Genomic DNA, 23,385 nt, shown 5'->3' with positions numbered 1-23,385 from the left:
TCTACAACTAAACCTCAAAAAAAAAAAAAAAAAAATAATAAATAAATAAATAAATAAATAAATAAATAAATAAATAAAAAATAAAAAATAAAGAGGATGGCCACATGACCCTTTAAGTCGCCTTCTACGATAGGCAGGGATTACCTGTGAATGAATTCAGCCCCTCCCATCCACAGGAGGTCCAACACATTATACCAAACCGCAATCCATGTCCGCACCTAGGTCGTTCCTTTTAGTCGCCTCTTACAACAGGCAGGGGATACCACGTGTGTATTCTACATGTGTGTCCCCCACCCGCAGGGGGTCTTTCTGTTAAAAACAAACAGAGGTTTATGTAGTACATATTCAAATTTTAGGCCAGTTCTTCCATGTCAGTTTCATTGTAAGAGTTTTATTGTTTTACTACCATTTTTTCTTTTCTGCATCGGCCGAGCATGTTCTAATTAGCATTTTAATTTCTAAAGTTGTTTTATCTTATTTTCTATTTTAGTGAGTTACTATTAGCCTATATTGTTTTTTCCTGATATTTTACGAGGTGACAACATGTAAAATTCTGTTTGTTTTTGATTTCTTTCATCTTAACCTCTCAACGTCGCAGCCATTTAAAGAGCTTCCTACCTTGCGGCCGGATGAGATTTCAACTACGCGCGACTGAAATACATTGATTTGCTTAAAGCGTTACTACAAGTATAAGAGTAACCCGATATTCACAAAATTATGAATTCCTTATGATGGAACTATGTACATGGAGATAATTACACAATTGTTTCACATTTCCTTAGTAATTTAGTTTCGTGTGATAAGAGTTCGAAGCACTCTTCTACACAGAGACCCAAGTCACACTCCTGGCAGCAGTACACCAACGTCTTCCTTTCGCCTTGTTTTGAACACACAATACAACATCTCTGGGGTTTGGATTTCTCACTCCTGGGTGCTAATTTCCTAATGAAATCTCTTTCATGCAACCTTGGAACTGTATTATCTGATGCGCGCCGGCCTTGAATATTTCGTTCCCCACCCGAGTGAGCATATTTTGTAAACAAACCTTCCATCAGCTGAACCCGATAAGATAACGGCTCAATGTTTGTCCCTGTGACTTGTCTGAATATTATTAGAGAATTTAGGAATCAGAATTCTCTGCTGAAAACTTTTCTTTGATGTATATAATTATCCGTAGCCTCCCACATGAAATTTCCAAGTACTGGTTCCTCCTCATCGTCACTCTCATCATTTACCACTGCAACTGCCACAGCCAAATCATCTATTTCATGATCACTGCTGCTAATACTGTCACTCCTACTTCCGACTAAACTTTCATCTGAATTATACAATATTTCAAGCATGTTACTGTCAGTCAAACCACGGCTAGAGCTAGCCATTGAGCGCGGCGCATCATACGGGCTGATGAAGCTGCAGCGAGACTGAAAGCAGCAGGATGAAACTGAATGAGGGGGATAATATTTATGACGAAACAAACTAACTCGATACATATTTCAGATAAAAGGTCGAGACATCGTCTTTCAAATGAGATACATACCATGAACAACTGGTTCTCGTATCGTATGACAGAAAGCAGCACTAACTCATGCCTACACAGAGCGCTCGTGGAGAGTTACGAAAATATTACAAGCCGAGAAATAAAGAAAAATATAATAAATAAACTGCACTCTCAGTGTAAAAATAGAGCAAATAACATCACGCGAAAAGACTAACTTCTCAGATCATCATTTCTTTATTTTATTCTTTGGGAAAGAATGAAGCAAACAGACTTTTTTAAAGCAGAGATTAGTGTTCAGACTTACTTGACAAATACTTATCCTTGCAAAAACAACTATATTTTAACGATTTTCTATTCTTATTTACAACACTGATAAACCCAAAAATATCTTCATGGAAACAAAACAATTTGCATATCCGTAACTCCAAAACTCTTCGTGCTATTATCGTAAATGCAAAACCATGTATGGGTCTATACCACGTATAAAGGTTGGCGGCTACGGAAGAAAAGAGGGTCTATACCACGTATAGAGGTCGGTGCTGAGGGGTTAATTTAAATACATTTTCTTGATTTTAATGGTTTATCCATACTCGGAAGTAATTTTTCGATCCACCTGTTTCCATTTTTTTTAACTCCTCCTTAAGGTAAGTTACCTGTTCTTTAAACATTTTCATTTTATGTTCTGATTTTGTTGTTGTTCCGAGGGTGTCTGTTACTCATGTCCACTATATTTCGGTACCAAGGTGGCATGGTACCCAGAAGTATTTCAGTACCAAGGCGGCACAGTACCCAGAAGTCTTACACTTGAAAACATATTAATTATTTTTCAAAAGTCTTTTACTTTCAAAAATATGACAAAATATGTGGTTTAGAAAAAGGAATAGCAAATCCAGTACATGATATAGTTGAAGATAACAGAAGAACGAAGATAGTAATAGATTACTTCATGGTGGATAAAGTACAAGTCGCAGTTGATGGATGGCTCTATCAGGAGAAGCACTTGGTAGAGACCATCCAGTAGTTGTAGCAATAACAAGAGTGAGAAAAATTCAAGGGATAAAGGAAATAAGAGAGAAGGGGGAAAAAAAAAGTATGGAAATTAAAAATTTACAGGAGGTATTGAAACAACAAATCACAGAAAACAGAATTTGGAAGTGTGGAAGGGTCTAAGTTTAGAGAGACATTTGTAACCTGTCCAGAGAACATCTGCAAGGATAAAAGTACATCTCGATGAAAAAGCGTCCTTTATTTCTGCAAAACTAAATGTCTGAACTGGCATCATATATTATTGCAGTGATTCAACTGGATGTGCTGCCCACTTTCGTACTACTTAAAACTTCAAAATGTGTACGTTTCTGTCCCAGAAATAGTCAACTAGAGTGAATTTTAATGTGTCTGCTAAAGGTCTAGGATTTGCTGATGATCTTGCTCTCTTGTCCAACAATATACAGGAAACCAGGCAACAAATTATATCATTACAGTAAATAGCACAGAAAACAGGTCTTGGAATATCTATTGAAAATACAGTAAATCACCTTAACTGACCCATCACTCTTAAACAATATTGCCATAGGAAACCAAGAAAAGAATATTGTAGATAAATTTAAATATCTGGGATAAATCGTAACATATAACCTTAAAGAAAAGCCAACATGGCATAACAGAATAAATAAATTGACCAGAGCACAATATGTAACCAAGAATACCGACAACAAAAAGGGCCTGTCAACAGAAACAGAATTAAAACACTACAAAATAGTCACTCAACCAGAAATAACGTACGCAAATGAAACCATCCTCAAAACAACTAACACTGCACAAATAGACAAAATACTCAAGATAGAGAGAAGAATCATTAGAACGTGCATCAGCAAATTATACCAAAAAGATGGACACTGGCGAGTAGCTTGTAATGATGGAATCTACAAGGAAATAGAACCAGTAATGAGCACAATCAGGAAGAAATGCACTTCATTTTTTGGACATCTAATCAGGACACCAGACAACAGGATCATCAGGAGAACAATACAAAAATTATGGAATAGTAAATGCAACATTAAGTGGATTACAGAAATCAATGTAGATATGGATGAACTACAAATTACAGTGGAAGACCTAAGAAACAAAACCGACAAAATCAGGAAACTCACAGACAAATAAACCAGACTGCAAACCAGAATCAACAAACAGACAATAGGAAGGGTGATTACCGATGAAGAAAGAAAGATCCGAGAGAATGAAGAAGTACTGGGCTGACAGGAAACTGAAATTTTTTTTGTATAAATTTGGCTAGAGTGGTCCAATGAAGGCCCACTTCATCAGCGTAAAATTCCAACTGGGACCGAGTCATTTATTAATGAGATGATACGCTGTCATGATAATAGGTACATGACACCTGATTAACTTGTTACTTAATGTGACAGTCTTTTAATGTTATTTTTTAGGTGACAGATACTGTTCAGTTAACCTGCTCAGGAATGTAAAACTAAAATTCTATTATTTCACTATGTATTGAATGGTCTATTCATGAGACTGAGCACATAGGGGAATACATGATGTAAAAGGCGAACTAGCTCCCTACTAGTTTGAATAAATGCCATACTTGGACAATATTGTAATTCAACACCTAAGTGGATACCGAAATGTCCGCTTGCTTTGAGAGATATGATTTGTAACTTTCCCTTGCTTCGTTACTTCTGAATATTTTTCTTTGATTATTCACGCCATCGTTAATTGTTCATTCTTGTTTTCTTTTTCTTTGTACTGACGCCATCCGTTTACATTGTAGGTTTTTGTTTTTGCTTTCTGCTGACAAAATAACACCAACCAGACAGTTGTATTGTTGCTGTTGGCTGGGATGGTTGTGATTATGTCATGTTGTGACCAGCATCATATTGTTGTGTAATGTGCATTAAACCAGAGTGTTTAATGTGTAGAATATGGTTACTGCAATATTTTAACTTGATTTTGAAGGAATTAAGTATATTATTTGAACTCTCCTACATTTTAATTACATTTCCTTCTGTTTATTTTCCTTTTTCATGGCATGTATTTTTAATTATGGCTTCATAGTTTATCTTAGTTTAGGTTCTTCCCTTTGCGTGAGTTTTTATATTTTATGGATTTTTTTCATATACTCCTCAGTATTCACTGAGGTCCCTTTCTTCAAAACCAAATAAGTGATAATTTATGGTCTGCCAAGATTACTATGTTAATGAAATTTAATAGTGTAGAACCCGGGGACAGCCATATCCATAATCTGTACACATGAAAGGTACTCGTAATTCTAAGGTTTTCTATAACCGAGTTCAGAAGGTATCACAATTTGCAATTGTTTAGTCTAATTATCATTCCATTGGTTTTACCAACCTCTTCTTAATTTTCCCTTACACAAATTTTTGTTAAATTGTGTCCGTGGACATGTAAATTCATGATTTGTTCTTCCTCCACCCACCAATTATTTAATTAAAATTGATCTATTATGACGGTATAAGTGTTTATTTGTTCTTTCAGGTGAATTGTCTTAATCCTTTGCTGTTACCTGGTCCACCCTCTGTTTCAGTCCTTATGACCTCGGTCCTGCCCAGACTCTCATGCTCCTAGTCTCTTGTGTTTATGTGTCGTGATTATCCTTCCTCGTTGTGTGCTTGCGTACTTGGTCTGTCACAGAATATCATGTAGTGTTATTAATGGTCGACAATGTGTTGTTTACTGCTGTTGCCGTCTTGTCCATTGGTAGCAGTGTTCGATTGTTATTATCGCTACAGTGCCGCCACTACACTCGGTAAAAAAAACTATGACTGTAAATGTTATGATATAATTGTTATGGTTACAAAAGAGTGAAATACATGACTTACAGTAGTTTTGTTAACTATGGTTAGGTCATAGCTGGCCCAGGAATTTGGATCCAGGCTCAGAGTTGAATGCTGTTTGAATTCGTGGTCCAGAAAATCATAATCTGTTTTCAGCTTTACCACTCGATTTGAATGTATAACTGAAACATAAAAAACAAGTTTACTTGAATATTTTCACACCATTGGTTCATTTCTCTATTAGGTGAAATGTATAAGGAGATAAATAATATAAAGGTACAGTATAAACTTGCTTATCTGAGGTAAATGGGACCGAGGGCAACTTGGATAGCAAAAAATCTTTGATGTGATGGAACATGTAGCAAATCATGGTTGTAGGTTAGAAATGACAAATATTTGTATTACTGCAGTAGTAACAATTTTAATTAATTCATCTTCTCTTAAAGAAGTGGAAACTGTATGTACAGCACTTAACAACCTTAATAAACTTTTTAAAATAAAGTTAAAACTTATTTGGGAAAAAACATTCCTGTATTGTTTTTTATTTGAGCTTGTTATCTCCCATGCTTGCTGCTATGTTCTGCCACCATTTCAACCAAAGCAAATTGTGCAAAGTGAACTTTCCTTATTGCTCTATGTAGGCCGAGGTGGCCTCAGTCATGTATAGGCCATCTGTGTATGAAATCGGTCAGTGCATTCATTATCAGTTCAGTCATGGTCTTGCCAAGAAAAACTTCAACAACGGCATTTACTGCTAGTTCCTCCTCCTTGCCCTCTTCAAGAATTCATGACATCTTCTTGGTTCAGAGGCTCAATTACAGGAAGAGTGTTAGAGTTATAAGTTTGTTAACTTCATTTTTGGGCCATAGTTTTGCACTGTACACAGTTATGAATTTTACCATTAATTTCATTCATTACACTGTCAAAACAAGTGCCTTGGTTAACACAGAGCCTCGGATAATCAGGTCTCAAATAATAGAGTTTATACTGTACCACAATAATATATATATATTTTTTTACAATCTGCTTCACATTGCACCAACACAGATAGGTCTTATGGCAGCGATGGGATAGGAAAGGGCTAGGAGTGGGAAGGAAGTGACTGTGGCCTTAGTTAAGGTACAGCCCCAGCATTTGCCTGGTACAAAAACGGGAAACCACGGAAAACCAGGCCTGTTGACAGTGGGGTTCAAACCCACTATCTCCCGAATTCAAGTTAACAGCTATGTGACCTAAACCGCACAGTTACTTGCTCAGTACCACAATAATATTCATGTTAATTATGATTGAGAAAACAGAATTATAGCTAAGTAAATGATTTGAAGTGTTTTGATTTGGGGCTCACCACATCAAGAATATCTCAAGAATGAACTGAATGAGTGATGAGATCATTTCTGTGATACTCCAAGGCCAAGAATAGGCATTCTTCTGATCAAGTGGTTGCTGGTGAATATTGTTCTGGTGGATTCCTCCCCCCTGGATTATGGAAGATACAGCATTATAACGGACAGTAGTAACCCTAGTCATGAAAATTGATAATTAACGGGAATGGGATTTACGTTAACTGCACAACATTAAATACAATTCCAAATTAAGCAATGTGATCAGAACATTCTGGCATGATAGATCTGTTTGTCCATGGATTAGTTCTATATATTAAAACATCCTTCAAGAGAGTTCTGACACTGAATCCTTAGGAGAGAAAAAAGAGATGTGGTAATGTTATTACTGGTTTTATGTCCCACCAACTAGTCTTATGATTACCGGAGATGTCAAGATGCTGGAATTTTGTCTCACAAGAGTTCCTTTCTGTGGGTACATCTACCTATCCGAGGTTGACATTTTTTTGAACCTGCAAATATCACGGGGATTGATCTCATTAACATGAGCTCTGCTACCTGAACCATTAAGTCACGCAGTTAGGGAGGCTACTGCTATTTGCTTTACGTCACACCGACACAGATAGGTCTTATGGCGACGATAGGACAGGAAAGGTCTAGGAGTGGGAAGGAAGCGTCCATGGCCTTAATTAAGGTACAGCCCCAGCATTTGCCTGGTGTGAAAATGGAAAACCACAGAAAACCATATTCAGGGCTGCCGACAGTGGGGCTCGAACCCACCATCTCCCGAATACTGGATACTGGCCGCACTTAAGCGACAGCAGCTATCAAGCTCGGTCGTTTAGGGAGGTATGCTGTAGAATTATGAAAGATGATATCATGAGGACAGCAGAAGCCACATATAGTGATAAACAAATAGCAAACTGTTATTTGCTGAGGACAATGCAATTTGGAAAAAGAATGAGAAGAAAGTCTGAGAACAGCCTCATGCAGTATATGAGAAGATATGCAATGGACAATAAGCAATGAGAATCTGTGAGGAGAAAAGCAAAACAATGGTACTGACAACAGGAAAGTGAGAAGGAAAGAAGCACTGAAAATCAGAGAAAAAGATGTTGAAGTTGTGGAGATCTTCAAGTACTTGAAAATCAATGGAGAATACAAGACTGGGTATGGAAATCAGCAGGAGGAAACAACTTGGGGGTGTTTCCCATTACAGAGTATGAAATCAAGTATGGAACAGATATATAATAATGAAAGCTAAAGAAATAAGGTGTACCTACAGTATTTGTGACAACTGTGCAGCCATAATAACCAAGTGTCTTCTAATATGGAACAAATACAGTATATACTAGGAAAGGCTCTTAGACTATTTCACATCCGACGTTAGGATATCTGATTGCCCTTCTGCTGTGCTTGACATAACATGACGGTGAGTCATCTACAAAAAACCTGCTGAAAGCCCCAATACTGACGTAGAGGAAATCGTTGAAGATTTTCAGACTATTCAGTGGGACATTCAACCAGTTGATGTAGAAGAGTAGCTAGCTGAGGGAGATATTCCTGAGGTCACCAACAAGAATCTTAATAACGATAAAAATCATTCCTGATGATATTAATGAAGAAAATATGGATGATGATAAACAAAAAGATTATTGGCCACTCTGAAGTTAAGGAAGTGTTTTTAGACTACACTCAAATATATAGAACAGCATCTAGTAGCAATACACCTGCATACAAATTGTGAGAAAAGAAATTGAGTGTGCATCCCCAAAATCAAGACCGCTTAATTAGAAACAAAATAATATTACAGAATATTTCAAGTAAATTCAATTCTATGTAGTAATTTTCAGACAGTACTGTACACTTTAATATTATATCAAACCTAGCAATTTGACCAAAAGGTCTACAAGACTACAGGTACTCTTCTCTAGAATTCATTTCATTAAACATCAAAATAATTGTTTTTAAAGCATGTAACTCTACTGTTATTACTAGAGCCCGGAAGTTAGGCAAAATGCCTTTTTAATCTGACTGGATATATTGAAGAATCAGATAGAGATAAATATGTTTTTGTGCATTTAGGAAGTGTAGAGACAATTTTTATTTTGCCTTTTTTGCCTATTTTGGCTTCTCTTGCCTATTTTATGATTTAAAGCCTTTTTTTGCCTTTTTTGATCGTTATGCATTTTTTTCTGTGATTTACACATTTTAAAAAGCACGTTATGAATTTCCGTACATCGAAGACAAAAAAGGTTGCACAAATTTAATTACATATTGCTATCACAAATATCTATTTTGAATATTGTTCCCTGTAAATCGTTTACTTGTTTTCAGGCATTCGAAAGCTTATTTTCTCAACCCATTCATTTAACCTCTGTAAATAGCAGAACCTTTATTAGTGAAAGGAATGCACAAGCATAATGAATACCAGGAAAGAGGGAGGATGAGGGAAGTAGGTCTCTTCTCCTTCCTCACACCCCTTTTGCTGTGACAATGCATAATTACCGGGTATTCCCGATTTCAAAATGATAAGATAATGCAGAGGAAGGGAGGAAATCACTTCTGTCTAACTGGTCAAACATAAAAGAAGCTGTCAGTCTACTGTTGAACTTGCTAAAGGCAACTCAGGTGTTTGCGCTGACTTATTTATCATGCCGAAATTTTCATCGCTGCATGGTAAATTACATGGCTATGTTCGCGAATTTGGTTCGGATACACTTTCTACTGATGGAGCTATACTCTTTTGCAAAATCTGTGAAAAATCTATTAATCACCAAAAAAGTACTTCATGACTCAACATAAGTCTAGGTTAAATATTCTTGGCCCTAAGATCAATTTAATATCAACAGCAGTTACAACATCCAGCAGGCAATCTCAGTATTCCCTGGATCTATGCTAAGCTTTCTTGGACTCTGGAATTTCGTTCTGGAAACTGGAAAATCAATCCCTCAGCACGTTTCTGCAGAAGTACACTAAAGAAGTTCCGTCAGAATCCACATTAAGAAAAACGTATTTGAATATCTCCTTTGAAGAGACCCTGCAGAAGATTCGAAGCAGAGTTGCAGAAAAGAAGATCTGGATCTCCATTGATGAAACTACGGATGCAATGGGATGTTACATGGCCAACGTCATCATTGGAACTATGGAAGCAAAGCAAACTGACCTATCATCAGTATTTCTTTTTGACGACAGAAGAGATGGAGAGAGCAAATGGTTCCACAGTGGCACATTTGTTCACAAATTCATTAATGTTACTCTGGCCGGATGGAATACGGCATGATGATGTCCTACTTTTTGTCACAGATGCGGCACCTTACATGAAAAAAGGAGCTACAGCCTTGAAAGTTCTCTTTCCTAAAATGCTCCACCTCACATGTCTAGCTCATGGACTGCACAGAATTGTTGAAGGGAAGTTTGTATCCTCACATGGATAAGTTAGTTTCGAATACCAAGAAAACCTTCCTAAAATCACCCTCCCGAATCTGGGTTTTCAAGGATGTGGCACCAGAGCTCCCTTTACCTCCACAGCCAGTTCTCATCCGATGGGGAACCTGGATCTCAGCAGTCATATATTACAGCAACAATTTGGACAAGATATGTAAGGTACTTCATGCCGTATCAGTAGACGAAGTTGCTTCAGTTCGCGAGGTAAAAAAGTTGTTGGACCATGAAGAGCTCAGCAATGATCTGGCATTTATAACAGCACATTATAGTGTGATACCGGAAGCAATCTTGAAGTTGGAGAAAAGAGATGATTCGCTGGTATCATCTATGGCGATTCTTGAAGATGCAGTAAATCAACTGCTACAAGCACCAGGAGAAAAAAGGAAGCAGTATTAGTGATAAAAACATGTTCTGAGTGGTAATGTGGACATTGAAAAAATGAAAAACATTTGTGATGTTCTGAAAGGTGAAAATTCTGTTTTAACTGGCATGTGTTCTTCCAAAATAGCTTGTTTCAAATTTGCGCTTATCACTTCAGTGGAAGTAGAATGTTCTATGATGACAAACATTCTTTCTGACAAGTGTCTGTCTATGACGGTTGATACTTTGAAAAAGCACATTGTTGTTGCTTTTAACCAAGGAAAGTAAGAGCAAGTATGCTAATTATGTAATAAATTGATAATAAAAAATGAATGAGTATTTAAAATACATATTTTTATTAATAATGAGTGAGATTCTTCTTTGTTTTCACTCCTACTAAATGCCTATTTTAATTACAGTACTGCCTATTTTCAGTATTTCAAGTGCCTTTTTGCCTGCCTATTTTAACTAAAAATAAATGGCTAACTTCCGGGCTCTAGTTATTACAGTCACAGTGATATGTGAAATTTTTTTTAAGTTACTGTAAAACCATTTTACATTTCTTTCTATGTTATAATAAGCTTGAGTGGTGTATTTAAAACAAGGAAAGGTCACAACATGAAAATAAAGTTGGAATACATGGGGACAAATTGGGGCAAATATTTGTTGATAGGAAGGGGAGTTAGCGGCTGGAATAACTTGCCAAGGGAGATGTTCAATAAATTTCCAATCTCATTGCAATCATTTAAGGAAAGACTAGGAAAACAACAGATAGGGAATCTGCCACCTGGGTGACTGCCATAAATGCAGATCAGTAGTGACTGATAATAAAGAATCGTATTCATTCCTTGGATTATTGAACTATATTTGTGCACAGACCATGTCCCATCCAGTAAGTGACTGATATGTTACTGTATGTACTTATTGCAACATATGCATATGAATCCTGGTCATTGACATAGAAAAATGGAAATCTAATACAGGCAATAGAATGACACTTTTAAAGACAAAAAAGAAAGAGTGAAAAATGAAGATACAAAAGAATTCCTTTATAAACAGTTATAAGAGAGAGGAGGGCTGGGGTGGGGTGGGGTGGGGTGGGGTGGGGTGGGGTGGTGTTAAGAACAGTACAAGGCGAATGTACTCGTAGAATGATTCTGAAAATATGTTTTCAAGAGAGAAAAAGAAAAAATGTGTGTGTGTTTTAAGAACAGTACAAGGCGAGTGCACCTATAGGTAGAATGATTGATTGATTGATTGATTGATTGATTGATTGATTGATTGATTGATTGATTGATATCTGTAAATACACGGGTGGAATAAATATCCAAACACCATGAAATAAGGAATGTAGAATACAGAAATTTTGGCGATATATTTGTCGAGGTAACATATTTAATTGATTAACACTTTGGGGTTCAATGTCGGACTCAGTCCGACATCGTTAATTTTCAGTTCCGGTCCTATGTCGGACCTAGTCCGACACAACTTTAAGGTTATATATTTCTTATGCTGGAGCAGAAATGGCACCGAGCCTTGGCATCTCTCTTGCCTACTGCTATCTGCTGTTCATTCCTTTAAGCTGAATTGTGATTTCTTTGGAGATAGTTCCTCACTGTCACAGCTGTGTTATCAACATGGTGTCCACCAGCCGCGGCATGGAGCCTGATGATATTTACGAACAGTTATGTGACAGTGCCGATATTGACGATGATTTGTTGACGGATTCTGATGGTGACATTAGTATTCCTGAATCTGAGTATGATATTTCGAGTGAGGAGGAAAAAGACATGGAAGATAGACTTGTGGCTCTCTTCATCGACCTTCGGTAAGGACATTTTTTCTGGGAAACGATTTCTTCAGATATTCTGGGGCTTTCATGTTTCACCCCCTCCACAATCAAGTGCATCAACAATGGTAACAAGAACGAGTAAAGTTAGAAGTGTCTTATAATGTGTAGGGGAGTCGTTCTTGGAATTTTATAGACCAATTCAGTATCTGTCAGTTAACGAATCGACTGTAAGCTTCAAGGGGTGTGTCCTTTTCAAAATGTACAATCCACGAAAACCAACAAAGTGGGGGATTAGGATATATGTTATTGCTGATGCATTGAATGGGTACGTTTTGTATGTTTTGGCTCGTTTACTTTTCCCTGGTTTGACATTTGGCAGTAGAATAGTTCTACAGCTGGTGACAGACGTTCTTCATGTTACTCAGGCTGTAGGTTATCATTTGTTTACTGATCGATTTTACACTAGTATGGAACTGGCAAGAGAACTCTTGAAAAGGAAAATTCACCTTACTGGGACTGTTGAATCGGAAGGTACTACCACCTCAGCTGAAAGATAGGAGGCTAAATCTGAAGAAGTATGATATTAGTGCTCTGTGGAAGGAAGAAACGTTCATTGTATTTTCGTGGAAAGACAAGCGCACTGTGTCAGTTCTTAGTACATGGCACAACCCATCAATGGTGGAGGTAGTCAGACACAACCGTAATGGGCAAGGAGAAGAAAGAATTTTGAAGCCTGTTGCCATTATAGATTACACAGCCAAATGCGAGGGGTCGATCGTGCTGATCACTACTGCTCATCTTATGGTTTTGTAGTGAAAAGTCCGAAATGGTGGAGGAAATTGTACTTCTGCGTGTTGGAGGTAGCTTTGGTGAACAGTTTTCACCTATATAACTTGCAACAAACAGCAGAAAATAAGCCCGGGATGAATCACAAGACTTTCAGGGACCGAGTTATTATGGGGCTTGTTGGGGACGTTAGGAACAAAAATGCCCGTAAACGCGACCGACGGAGCAGCTGTGACGAAGAACTTCGACTGAACGGGAAGCTACACATCATAGATGCTCGTCAGGACAAGAAAACCAAGGACTGTGCCGTGTGTTCCAACAGGAAAGTGAAAGGAGGCAGAAAGGAGACATCATTTTTTTGTGAGACCTGTCCAGGGAACCCAGGACTACACCCGAACAAATGCTTCTGGAAGTACCATACTTTGAAAAAATATCACTGATAATGTGGTTAACTTGACTGATAATAAATAAATTTGCAGTTCGTATTATTAATGTAAAAATTCAGCTTTATGCTTATGTGAGTACTTCCTTCCCATATATGCCTAATGTCAAATTGGACCTGTGCAGGATGCAGGTGGAAAATCAATTGGACCCCAAAGGGTTAAAGGTACAAGACTACAGGTTAATATATACACGAGAAAAGCCATTACAAATGTGCCATGCTGGTCCATTAATAACTGGCGTAATCACCTGACTATTGAATGCAGGCATGGAAACGTGTAAGCATTGTGTCATACAGGTGCCGGATGTTGGCTTGTGAAATGGAGTTCCATGCCTGTTGCACTTGGTCTGTCAATACAGGGATGTTTAATGCCAGTTGTGGAATACGTTGGAGTTGTCGTCCAATGATATCACATACGTACTCGAGCGGTGATAGATCGGGGGATCAAGCAGGCCAAGGCAACATGTTGACATTCTGTAGAGCATGTTGAGTTTCAACAGTGGCATTGGAGCGTGTATTATCCTGTTGGAGAACACCCCCAGGAATGCTGTTCATGAATGGCAGCACAACAGGTCAAATCACCAAATGGACGTACACATCTGCAGTCAGGGTGATTGGGATAACCACGAGAGTGCTCCTGCTGTCATAGGAAATTACTCGCAAGACCAGAACTTCCGGTGTAGGTCCAGTGTGTCGCGGTGTAGGTCCAGTGTGTCGTTGCCACAGAAAGGTAGAATGCAGGTGCTCACCTGGCCTCCTCCTAACCAACACACGGTCATCACTGGCACCAAGGCAGAAACGGCTTTCATCAGAAAACACAACAGCCTTCCACTCATCCTCCAATGAGCTCTCACTTGACACTAATGAATTCGCAGACGGCGGTGGTTTGGGGCAAGCGGAGTGCACACCACAGGGCGTCTGGCTTGGAGCTGTCCTTCAAGTAACCGATTTCGAACAGTTCGCTGCATCACTGTGGTACCAACTGTCGCTCAAATTGCTCCTGCAGACGCAGTCCGCTGTGCCACATTCATACACTGAATATGGCGGTTCTTCCACTCAGTGGTGCCACGGGGACGTCCGGAGCCCGGTCTTCATGCGAGCGTACCTTCTCGTGACTACTGTTGCCAGCATGCATGCACAGTGGAGACATTCCTGCCAAATCATTTTACAACAGCGCGGAAGGAAAATCCACCTACATGTAGCCCTATTATACGGCCTCTTTCAACAGCAGTGAGCTGTTGATACTGGCCTCTTCGTCATCGTAAAGGCATTTTTGACTCGCCCACAGTCACTCCATCCAATCTCGCAGGTAAATAATCCTCTCGCACAGTACATCCCATATTTAAAGCCAACCTGATGTGCAACGTCATGGTGCCGCTACTAGTGCCACGCTAATGTGATTTGCGGGAAATTTGATTCAACGTAATCTTTCAGACGTACAAACATGCCTACCAACATTTGTTAATCTAGCACAACCCCTTCTTGGTGTTTGGATATTTTTTTTCCACCAGTGTATGTTTTCAAAAGAGATAGAAAGGCAGATGGGGGCAGGGTAGGGGGGAGTTACTAACAGTGCAAGGCGAGTGTACTTCTAGCATATGTTATCAAATGTTCTCTCATTCCACTCATTTCTTCTTTTTTTTAAATTTGCTTCACGTCGCACCGACACAGGTTTTATGGTGACGATGGGATAGGAAAGGCCTAGGAGTAGGGAGGAAGCAGCCGTGGCCTTAACAATTCCATTTCTATCATATCTTCATATATACTGCACAATATAAAAATAAATGGTAATTTCTTTCTGAAAAATTCTACCAACAACAAACATAATACATATAAGTGTTATCTACTACTCGTTACTCGAGAAAAATAAACAAAAAAAGAAGCACTAAAAAATCATTACCTGTCACCAGCATTTCTTGTCCAGTCATAGTTGTTTTAACATTTAATTCTCCTGTCAAGTTGAAGAATGTTTCATTGTGCAGCTTAAAAATTTCTGCCCTCTTGAAATCCTTGAAAGACATGAAAAGTAAATGTAAGAATTAAACACATACATTCCTAAATAGTGTTACTCTTACCAGTTACGGAACTATAATCATGAAATATGCATGGAATAATGGAATGAGCTTTCATTAGAATACACTTTTGTTAGCTAGCTTTTGATGAATTAATTTAGTCCTATTTCATATACAATTTATTAATTATAAAATACAAAAACATATTCCGGAAGGCCAGAAGAATATGCAAATCCAATATACAGTTTGTGTTCCCTAACCTGGAAGAGAAAAAAACTTTGGAGACAAAATCACCAGAAAGAGAAAACAATATACTGTATACATATGAGGTATATACAGTACAACATGGACTTGTGTTAATTACTCTCTCTTTAACTCATTAATCCATCCATCCATCCATTTTCACACATACATCAACTACTGAGTTATAGGCTGATTTTCTTGAAAATGTTCTGCATGAGAATTTGGCATGCATGCAGTGGGGGAGACTCTGTTCTCTCATCCTTCCAATAGCTCCAGTCTTAGGTGTATAATTTGCACCAAGAACATGTATCTAGTATTGTACATAAGAAGTGGTCATAAGTGTGTTTAGTTTAATTTATGGCTTCTAGGGTATGAATTATTTTGCATTGCAAGATGGATAGGTGGCCTGGATTCACAATCTCTATCAATAAAACACCTACTGAAAAATTTAAAATAACAAAAGTAGTAAAAAATAAAATTTATGATTTATTTCTTCCCCTGTTTTTTCTGTACGACAAACAACAATGATTCAGAGATTTCATATTTTTATGTATTACAAGATTTCAGCAATATTTTGAGGAAAACAGTCAGGGACTTTACACTCACCAGCTTCGGAGTCAAAGGCTCCTGAAGGTTATTATTCAAAATATTGTTTCCACCATAGGCATGAAATGGGTCAGGGAGGAACTCATGTCCCTTAAGTATCAGCTCAAGGACATTCATTAGACACTAGGCGTGATGCTATCACCAAGAAACTGATACCTCTAAGCGTCACGAGTGTCGCACTCCCCAACGATGAGGTCTCCGAGACCATATACTCCCCGCAATATCTGTGCTGGTCTCGGGTATCCAGAGAGTCATTCAGGGACCGTGAGGGGCCAAATCAATTTCTCCGGTATCCGAGGTGGGGGTATACTGCTAATTACTGCGAGATGCCTCTACGCTGTGTCAAATGTGGAGAAAACAATTCAGCTGTTCCCTGCCCCCTCACTCTGGAGGCACCAGCTAAATTTATGTACTGTGTGGGCAAACACCCAACCTCTTCGAGGTGCTGCAACACCTTCCACTCTATTATGGAGCAGAAGATGGTACGGGAGTACCTGAGAAATCAGAACAACAGGACTCTCCCTACTGCAAGAGAAGTAGACCTCAACTTCTCTTTTGCTGCTGCAATCATTGAATGATCTTCCAATCCAGCAGTACGCATATGACATTGCCCTTCGACAATGCTCACGGTGTCTCCTTGCTGCAACAATTGATCACGTCATTCTGGGAGTGGTGCATCCGGAACAAGGTGAAAATAAAACCTACACAAACACAAAGCGTCAGACTAAAATTGGTCATCTCACCATTAACAATGTTACATTGTCCTCAATCAATAAAATAAATTATCTTGGCTTAACACTGACCAGAGTTTGTCCTGGAGATACAATACAGAACAGGCCTAACAACGAGCTACATCACGGGTACCAGCCCCAAGACCTCTGCTAGAAAATAAATATATCTCTACTAGTAATAAGAGAAATATTTGCCCAGCATTATGACAGGCCTATCCTGCTGTATTGTTGTGAGACCTGGAGCTATATTCCCAAAACACCTCTTTCTAAATTAGAAGATTACCAAAACAAACTTTGGGAATGATGTCTAGAGCCCTAATACTGAAATCTAATAAAAAGATATGACACAAACTTCGTATTCTGCTTATGAGATCTCAGATAAACAAAAGAGAAGGATGACCAAACCTAGAATTCTTCTTAGCCACTCAAACGACCCTGTCATCCTACTCTTAAAACCAGTCATAAGGACCAAGAAGCTGAACACACAATTCAAACGTTGAGACCCTTTGCTAACTTATAACCTGCTTTAAATTGGAAAAGAACAAATCTTTCAGCCTTCTCCAAATTAAAACCAACTGTCTTTTAAAATTATAAATTTGTTTCTTAAGAAGTGAGCACTTCCCATCATCCCCTTCTAACACTTTGGCATTAACCATTAAAACAAAAATTAGTGAATAGGGGGTTCATTGTCTGACACAAGGCAAAATATTGCCTCCTAGCCATATCAATTTTCTCCTGCCAGTGTAGTAAAAAAGTTTTTCAGCTTATCAGGTATTCTCGGAAACAACTGAGTAAAAGGGCATAGTTTATGCCCCGGGACTCTCATTGACTTGCCCTCAACCCAAAAAAACCCTCCTTCCTACTTTTCTTTAAACCTTTATCTGATTTTGTCTTTATCAATGCAAAGAAATGCACACATTAAGTATAAGTTATACGATAAATTAGTTTACTAAGGTCCCGTCATGACACTCATGTATGTTCGGTACAGCAAACACTACATCCCACAGGCAATCAATCAATCAATACTGATCTGCATTTAGGGCAGTCGCCCAGGTGGCAGATTCCCTATCTGTTGCTTTCCTAGCCCTTTCCGAAATGATTTCAAAGAAATTGGAAATTTATTGAACATCTCCCTTGGTAAGTTATTCCAATCCCTAACTCCCCTTCCTATAAATGAATATTTGCCCCAGTTTGTCCTCTTGAATTCCAACTTTATCTTCATATTGTGATCTTTCCTACTTTTATAAATGCCATTCAAACCTATTCGTCTACTAATGTCATTCCACGCCATCTCTCCGCTGACAGCTCGGAACATACCACTTAGTCGAGCAGCTCTTCTTCTTTCTCTCAATTCTTCCCAACCCAAACATTGCAACATTTTTGTAACGCTACTCTTAACCCCGTTTATCAACATACCATTGTCTGCTGTCCATCTCACAACATTTTCGAGGTCACGTTGCAGTTGCTCACAATCTTGTAACTTATTTATCACTCTATAGAGAATAACATCATCCGCAAAAAGCCTTACCTCTGATTCCACTCCTTTACTCATATCATTTATATATATAAGAAAACATAAAGGTCCGATAACACTGCCCTGAGGAACTCCCCTCTCAACTATTACAGGGTCAGACAAAGCTTCACCTACTCTAACTCTCTGAGATCTATTTTCTAGAAATATAGCAACCCATTCAGTCACTCTTTTGTCTAGTCCAATTGCACTCATTTTTGCCAGTAGTCTCCCATGATCCACCCTATCAAATGCTTTAGACATGTCAATTGCGATACAGTCCATTTGACCTCCAGAATCCAAGATATCTGCTATATCTTGCTGGAATCCTACAAGTTGAGCTTCAGTGGAATAACCTTTCCTAAAACCGAATTGCCTTCTATCGAACCAGTTATTAATTTCACAAACATGTCTAATATAATCAGAAAGAATGCCTTCCCAAAGCTTACCTACAATGCATGTCAAACTTACTGGCCTGTAATTTTCAGCTTTATGTCTATCACCCTTTCCTTTATACACAGGGGCTACTATAGCAACTCTCCATTCATCTGGTATAGCTCCTTCGACCAAACAATAATCAAATAAGTACTTCAGATATGGTACTATATTCCAACTCATTGTCTTTAGTATATCCCCAGAAATCTGATCAATTTCAGCCGCTTTTCTAGTTTTCAACTTTTGTATCTTATTGTAAATGTCATTGTTATCATATGTAAATTTTATTACTTCTTTGGCCTTAGTCTCTTCCTCTATCTCGACATTATCCTTGTAACCAACAATCTTTAGATACTGCTGACTGAATACTTCCGCCTTTTGAAGATCCTCACATACACACTCCCCTTGTTCATTAATTATTCCTGGAATGTCCTTCTTGGAACCTGTTTCTGCCTTAAAATACCTATACATACCCTTCCATTTTTCACTAAAATTTGTATGACTGCCAATTATGCTTGCCATCATGTTATCCTTAGCTGCCTTCTTTGCTAGATTCAATTTTCTAGTAAGTTCCTTCAATTTCTCCTTACTTCCACAGCCATTTCTAACTCTATTTCTTTCCAGTCTGCACCTCCTTCTTAGTCTCTTTATTTCTCTATTATAATAAGGTGGGTCTTTACCATTCCTTACCACCCTTAAAGGTACAAACATGTTTTCGCATTCCTCAACAATTTCTTTAAACCCATCCCAGAGTCTGTTTACATTTTTATTTACCGTTTTCCACCGATCATATTTACTTTTTAGAAACTGCCTCATACCTGCTTTATCAGCCATATGGTACTGCCTAACAATCCTACTTTTAAGACCTTCCTTTCTATCGCATTTATTTTTAACTACCACAAAAACAGCTTCATGATCACTAATACCATCTATTACTTCAGTTTCCCTATAGAGCTCATCTGGTTTTATCAGCACCACATCCAGGATATTTTTCCCTCTGGTTGGTTCCATCACTTTCTGAATCAGCTGTCCTTCCCATATTAACTTATTTGCCATTTGTTTGTCATGCATCCTGTCGTTCGCATTTCCTTCCCAATTTACATCTGGCAAATTCAGATCTCCCGCTACAATCACATTTCTTTCCATGTCGTTTCCCACATAGCTGACTATCCTATCAAATAATTCCGAATCCGCATCAGTGCTACCCTTTCCCGATCTGTACACTCCAAATATATCAAGTTGCCTATTATCTTTAGAAATCAGCCTTACACCTAGAATTTCATGTGCCTCATCTTTAACTTTTTCGTAGCTTACAAATTCTTCTTTCACCAGAATGAAAACTCCCCCTCCCACCTTTCCTATCCTATCTCTACGATACACACTCCAGTGCCGTGAGAAAATTTCTGCATCCATTATATCATTTCTCAGCCATGATTCAACTCCTATTACAATATCTGGTAAATATATATCTATTAAATTACTTAATTCTATTCCTTTCTTTACATGACACTCATAGCTTGACAAATCTTTGCCTTTTCTGTAATTTTTATAACCTATACCACAAGTGTGATGAAGTAGGGAAAATCAGTAAAATTAAAATAAAAACCACTCATGCTACAGTATGAATAGTTCTGATTTTTAAAAATTTACAACTAGCTCTTGGGGCCATCAAAAACAGGGTAAATTTTGTGTAATTGCTGCAGTAATGCCGTCTAGCAGAAATGAGTGGCAACAGATGAGACAAAACACTTCTTCCCCTATTCTTGTTTCTCTACACTACATCCTGGTGGAGTCACGGGTGCAAACTGTGTCACACATGTAGACTTAGACATGTTTTACAGCTGGTTGCCCTATGTGAAACGATGTATCCATTACTAAGTGCTTCTGTGATGGTAGGTATTGTGATGTGTTGTGTGTGTATGAAGAGGAGTACTTTCGCACTAACACAAACACAAACACCCAGTACCAGGAATCGAACCTGAGGCCCTCTGAACCGAAGGCCAGTAGGATGACCATTCAGCCAAGGAGCTGGATTCCATGGTAACATAACAAATTCCTAATTAGTTATCTCTTTACAGATAACGTTTTGAAAAAAAAAAGATGGTAGACTGCAGTCCTGTTTCAAATGTTTAGTGTTAAGCAAACAACAACAAAGAAGAAGAGGAAGAAGAAAACTACTTCTACTACTACTTTTCTTCTTCCTCTTCTTCCTTTTCTCTTTCTAATTTGTAAGTGAAGTGAAGTTTGTTGTACAGAATCCTAATTTATAGATAGAAACTTTTCCAAAAATCAATGAAACCCACGAAGGAGCGAATAGACGAATGCTGGAGACAATTGAAGCCTGAACATGGAGCAAGTATTTTTCAAAACTTCTGTCTAATATCCTCATCCTGGAGGTTGTCTACTCTTGTTCGTCTGCAGACAGATTTCACTTTCTCTGCCCTAGGACTAGAGATACTTAGTCCATTACAGATCATATCTGCATCATAAAAATATTTCCGGAATACCCACACATTCCTAATAGATTTCCTGAATTCAAAGTCGGTTATGATATAATCTATTACAGACCTGGTGCACCTACCCTCTCACATGTAGCGATGAATAGCCTTCTGCTTGAAGAATGTATTCATAACTGCTAATCCCATACTAGCACAGAAGTCCAGTAAATGCTTCTCTTTCCTGTTAGCTTCCATATTTTCCCCATATTTACTATTCACCTCCTCTTATCCTTCAGTTATATATCCAAATCTTGGACTGAAATCACCCATTAACACTATTGCATCCTTCTGTTGACTTTGACTACGATGTCACTTAATGCTTCATAAAACTTGTCTAATTACTCCTCATATGCACCCTCACATGGTGAATTTTCATCTTAAATCCACCCAAATAATTTGCTATACTACTATGTTGCGTGCAATAGTATTTCTGATGAACTTTCCTACCTCACACTCTGCCCTCCCCTTTTTAACATGTGTTAAAAGCAATTTATAATCTCCTATCTCTTGCTCGTTATATCCCCTTACACAAATATCATAATTCCCAACTCATCCACACGCATCCTCTTTGTTGACTTAGCAGGTTCTACTTTATTTCTTCCATAAGACCCATTAATATTGATAGCTCCCTGGAAAATTCTATTTTGTTCGCCACATAATTTCCAAAGAGTCCCTTGCCCATCAAATGGAAGTAGGACTCTGTTACTCCCATAGGTTTGAGGCTTGCTTCTGAGATCAGTACATTATGTAAAGAAGGATGCCACCCTACTTACACATAGTCCCAGTGAGAATCTCTCCTCTAACGGGTTAGGGACCCCCGGTGGATTGTATAATCCTAGCTGTCGGAGTACAAGGAGGACCATAACTCAGAATATGTCCAAGATACCCGCTTCTGTTCTATAACAACTGGTATCCGGACTCCCAGGACCACTTACCAGGTAACTCAGCCTTTGTCCATGATTCATGAACAAAGATGTGACTAGTAACCCATACAACAAATTATTATTATTATTATTATTATTATTATTATTATTATTATTATTATTATTATTATTATTATTATTATTATTATTATTATATGCATTAATGCAGCATAGTTGACGAATATTGGATTGTGGTAGTTAAGTTTATGACTCCAGGACAGGAAATAGATAGAAATAAAAAGAAAACAATTTTTATGAAAGCATCATAAGTGGAATGTGGTTCTTGTAAAACAAATATGTAAATGAATCATTTTACTTATAATATTGTATCATCTGACTGTTTTGGCTCTTTGGCTGAATGGTTGGTGCAGTGGCCTTCGCTTCAGAGAGCCGGGTTGGGGATTTTAATCGTAATTGGTTATTTCCCTAGCTTCGGCCAGTGGGTGCTTGAGCAATCCCCAATATCTTCACAACTCATACACAACACTATCCTCCACCATAAGAACAAGTAGTTCCCCATATACAGCAGATGCCACTCACACTCGTCGGAGGGTATGCCTTACAAGGGCTGTACCAGGCTAGCAATAGCCACACTAAATTATTATTATCACTACTGCTGGTCGTGGTGTAGGGCTGGTTCGAGATCCACTCAGCATACACGATTAAATCGAGGAGCTATCTGACGGTGAGATAGTGGCCCTGGTCTAGTAAGCTAAGAATAACGGGATGAGCAGCGGTCACTTGGTAGGCCATAGCCCTTCCGGGCTGCTGCGCCATGGGGTTTGGTTTTTATTATTATTATTATTATTATTATTATTATTATTATTATTATTATTATTATTATTATTATTATTATTATTATTATTCAAATTCATTCACTCCTTAGAGCACTGCTTTTCAGTACACACTATCAGCATATTCTGAAGCACTTCTCAGTGCTCAGATTTTCT

General features: G+C 38.2%; 1 protein-coding gene across 1 annotated transcript in view; it reads right to left on the bottom strand.

Annotated features, from left to right (window-relative positions):
- Apoltp (Apolipoprotein lipid transfer particle) overlaps positions 1 to 23,385 on the bottom strand; it is a 668,275-nt gene that overhangs the window by 229,596 nt on the left and 415,294 nt on the right. The window contains exons 45-46 of the mRNA XM_067142082.2: positions 15,378 to 15,486; positions 5,356 to 5,492 (exon numbers count right to left, since the gene is read on the bottom strand). Coding sequence (XP_066998183.2) covers positions 5,356 to 5,492; positions 15,378 to 15,486 — 246 coding nt within the window. The remainder of the gene's footprint in view (positions 1 to 5,355; positions 5,493 to 15,377; positions 15,487 to 23,385) is intronic.

The sequence above is a fragment of the Anabrus simplex genome, chromosome 2, assembly GCF_040414725.1.
Source record: "Anabrus simplex isolate iqAnaSimp1 chromosome 2, ASM4041472v1, whole genome shotgun sequence".
NCBI lineage: Eukaryota > Metazoa > Arthropoda > Insecta > Orthoptera > Tettigoniidae > Anabrus > Anabrus simplex.
The sequence above is the reverse complement of the archived record's forward strand: the minus strand, read 5'-3'. Positions and strand labels throughout refer to the sequence as shown.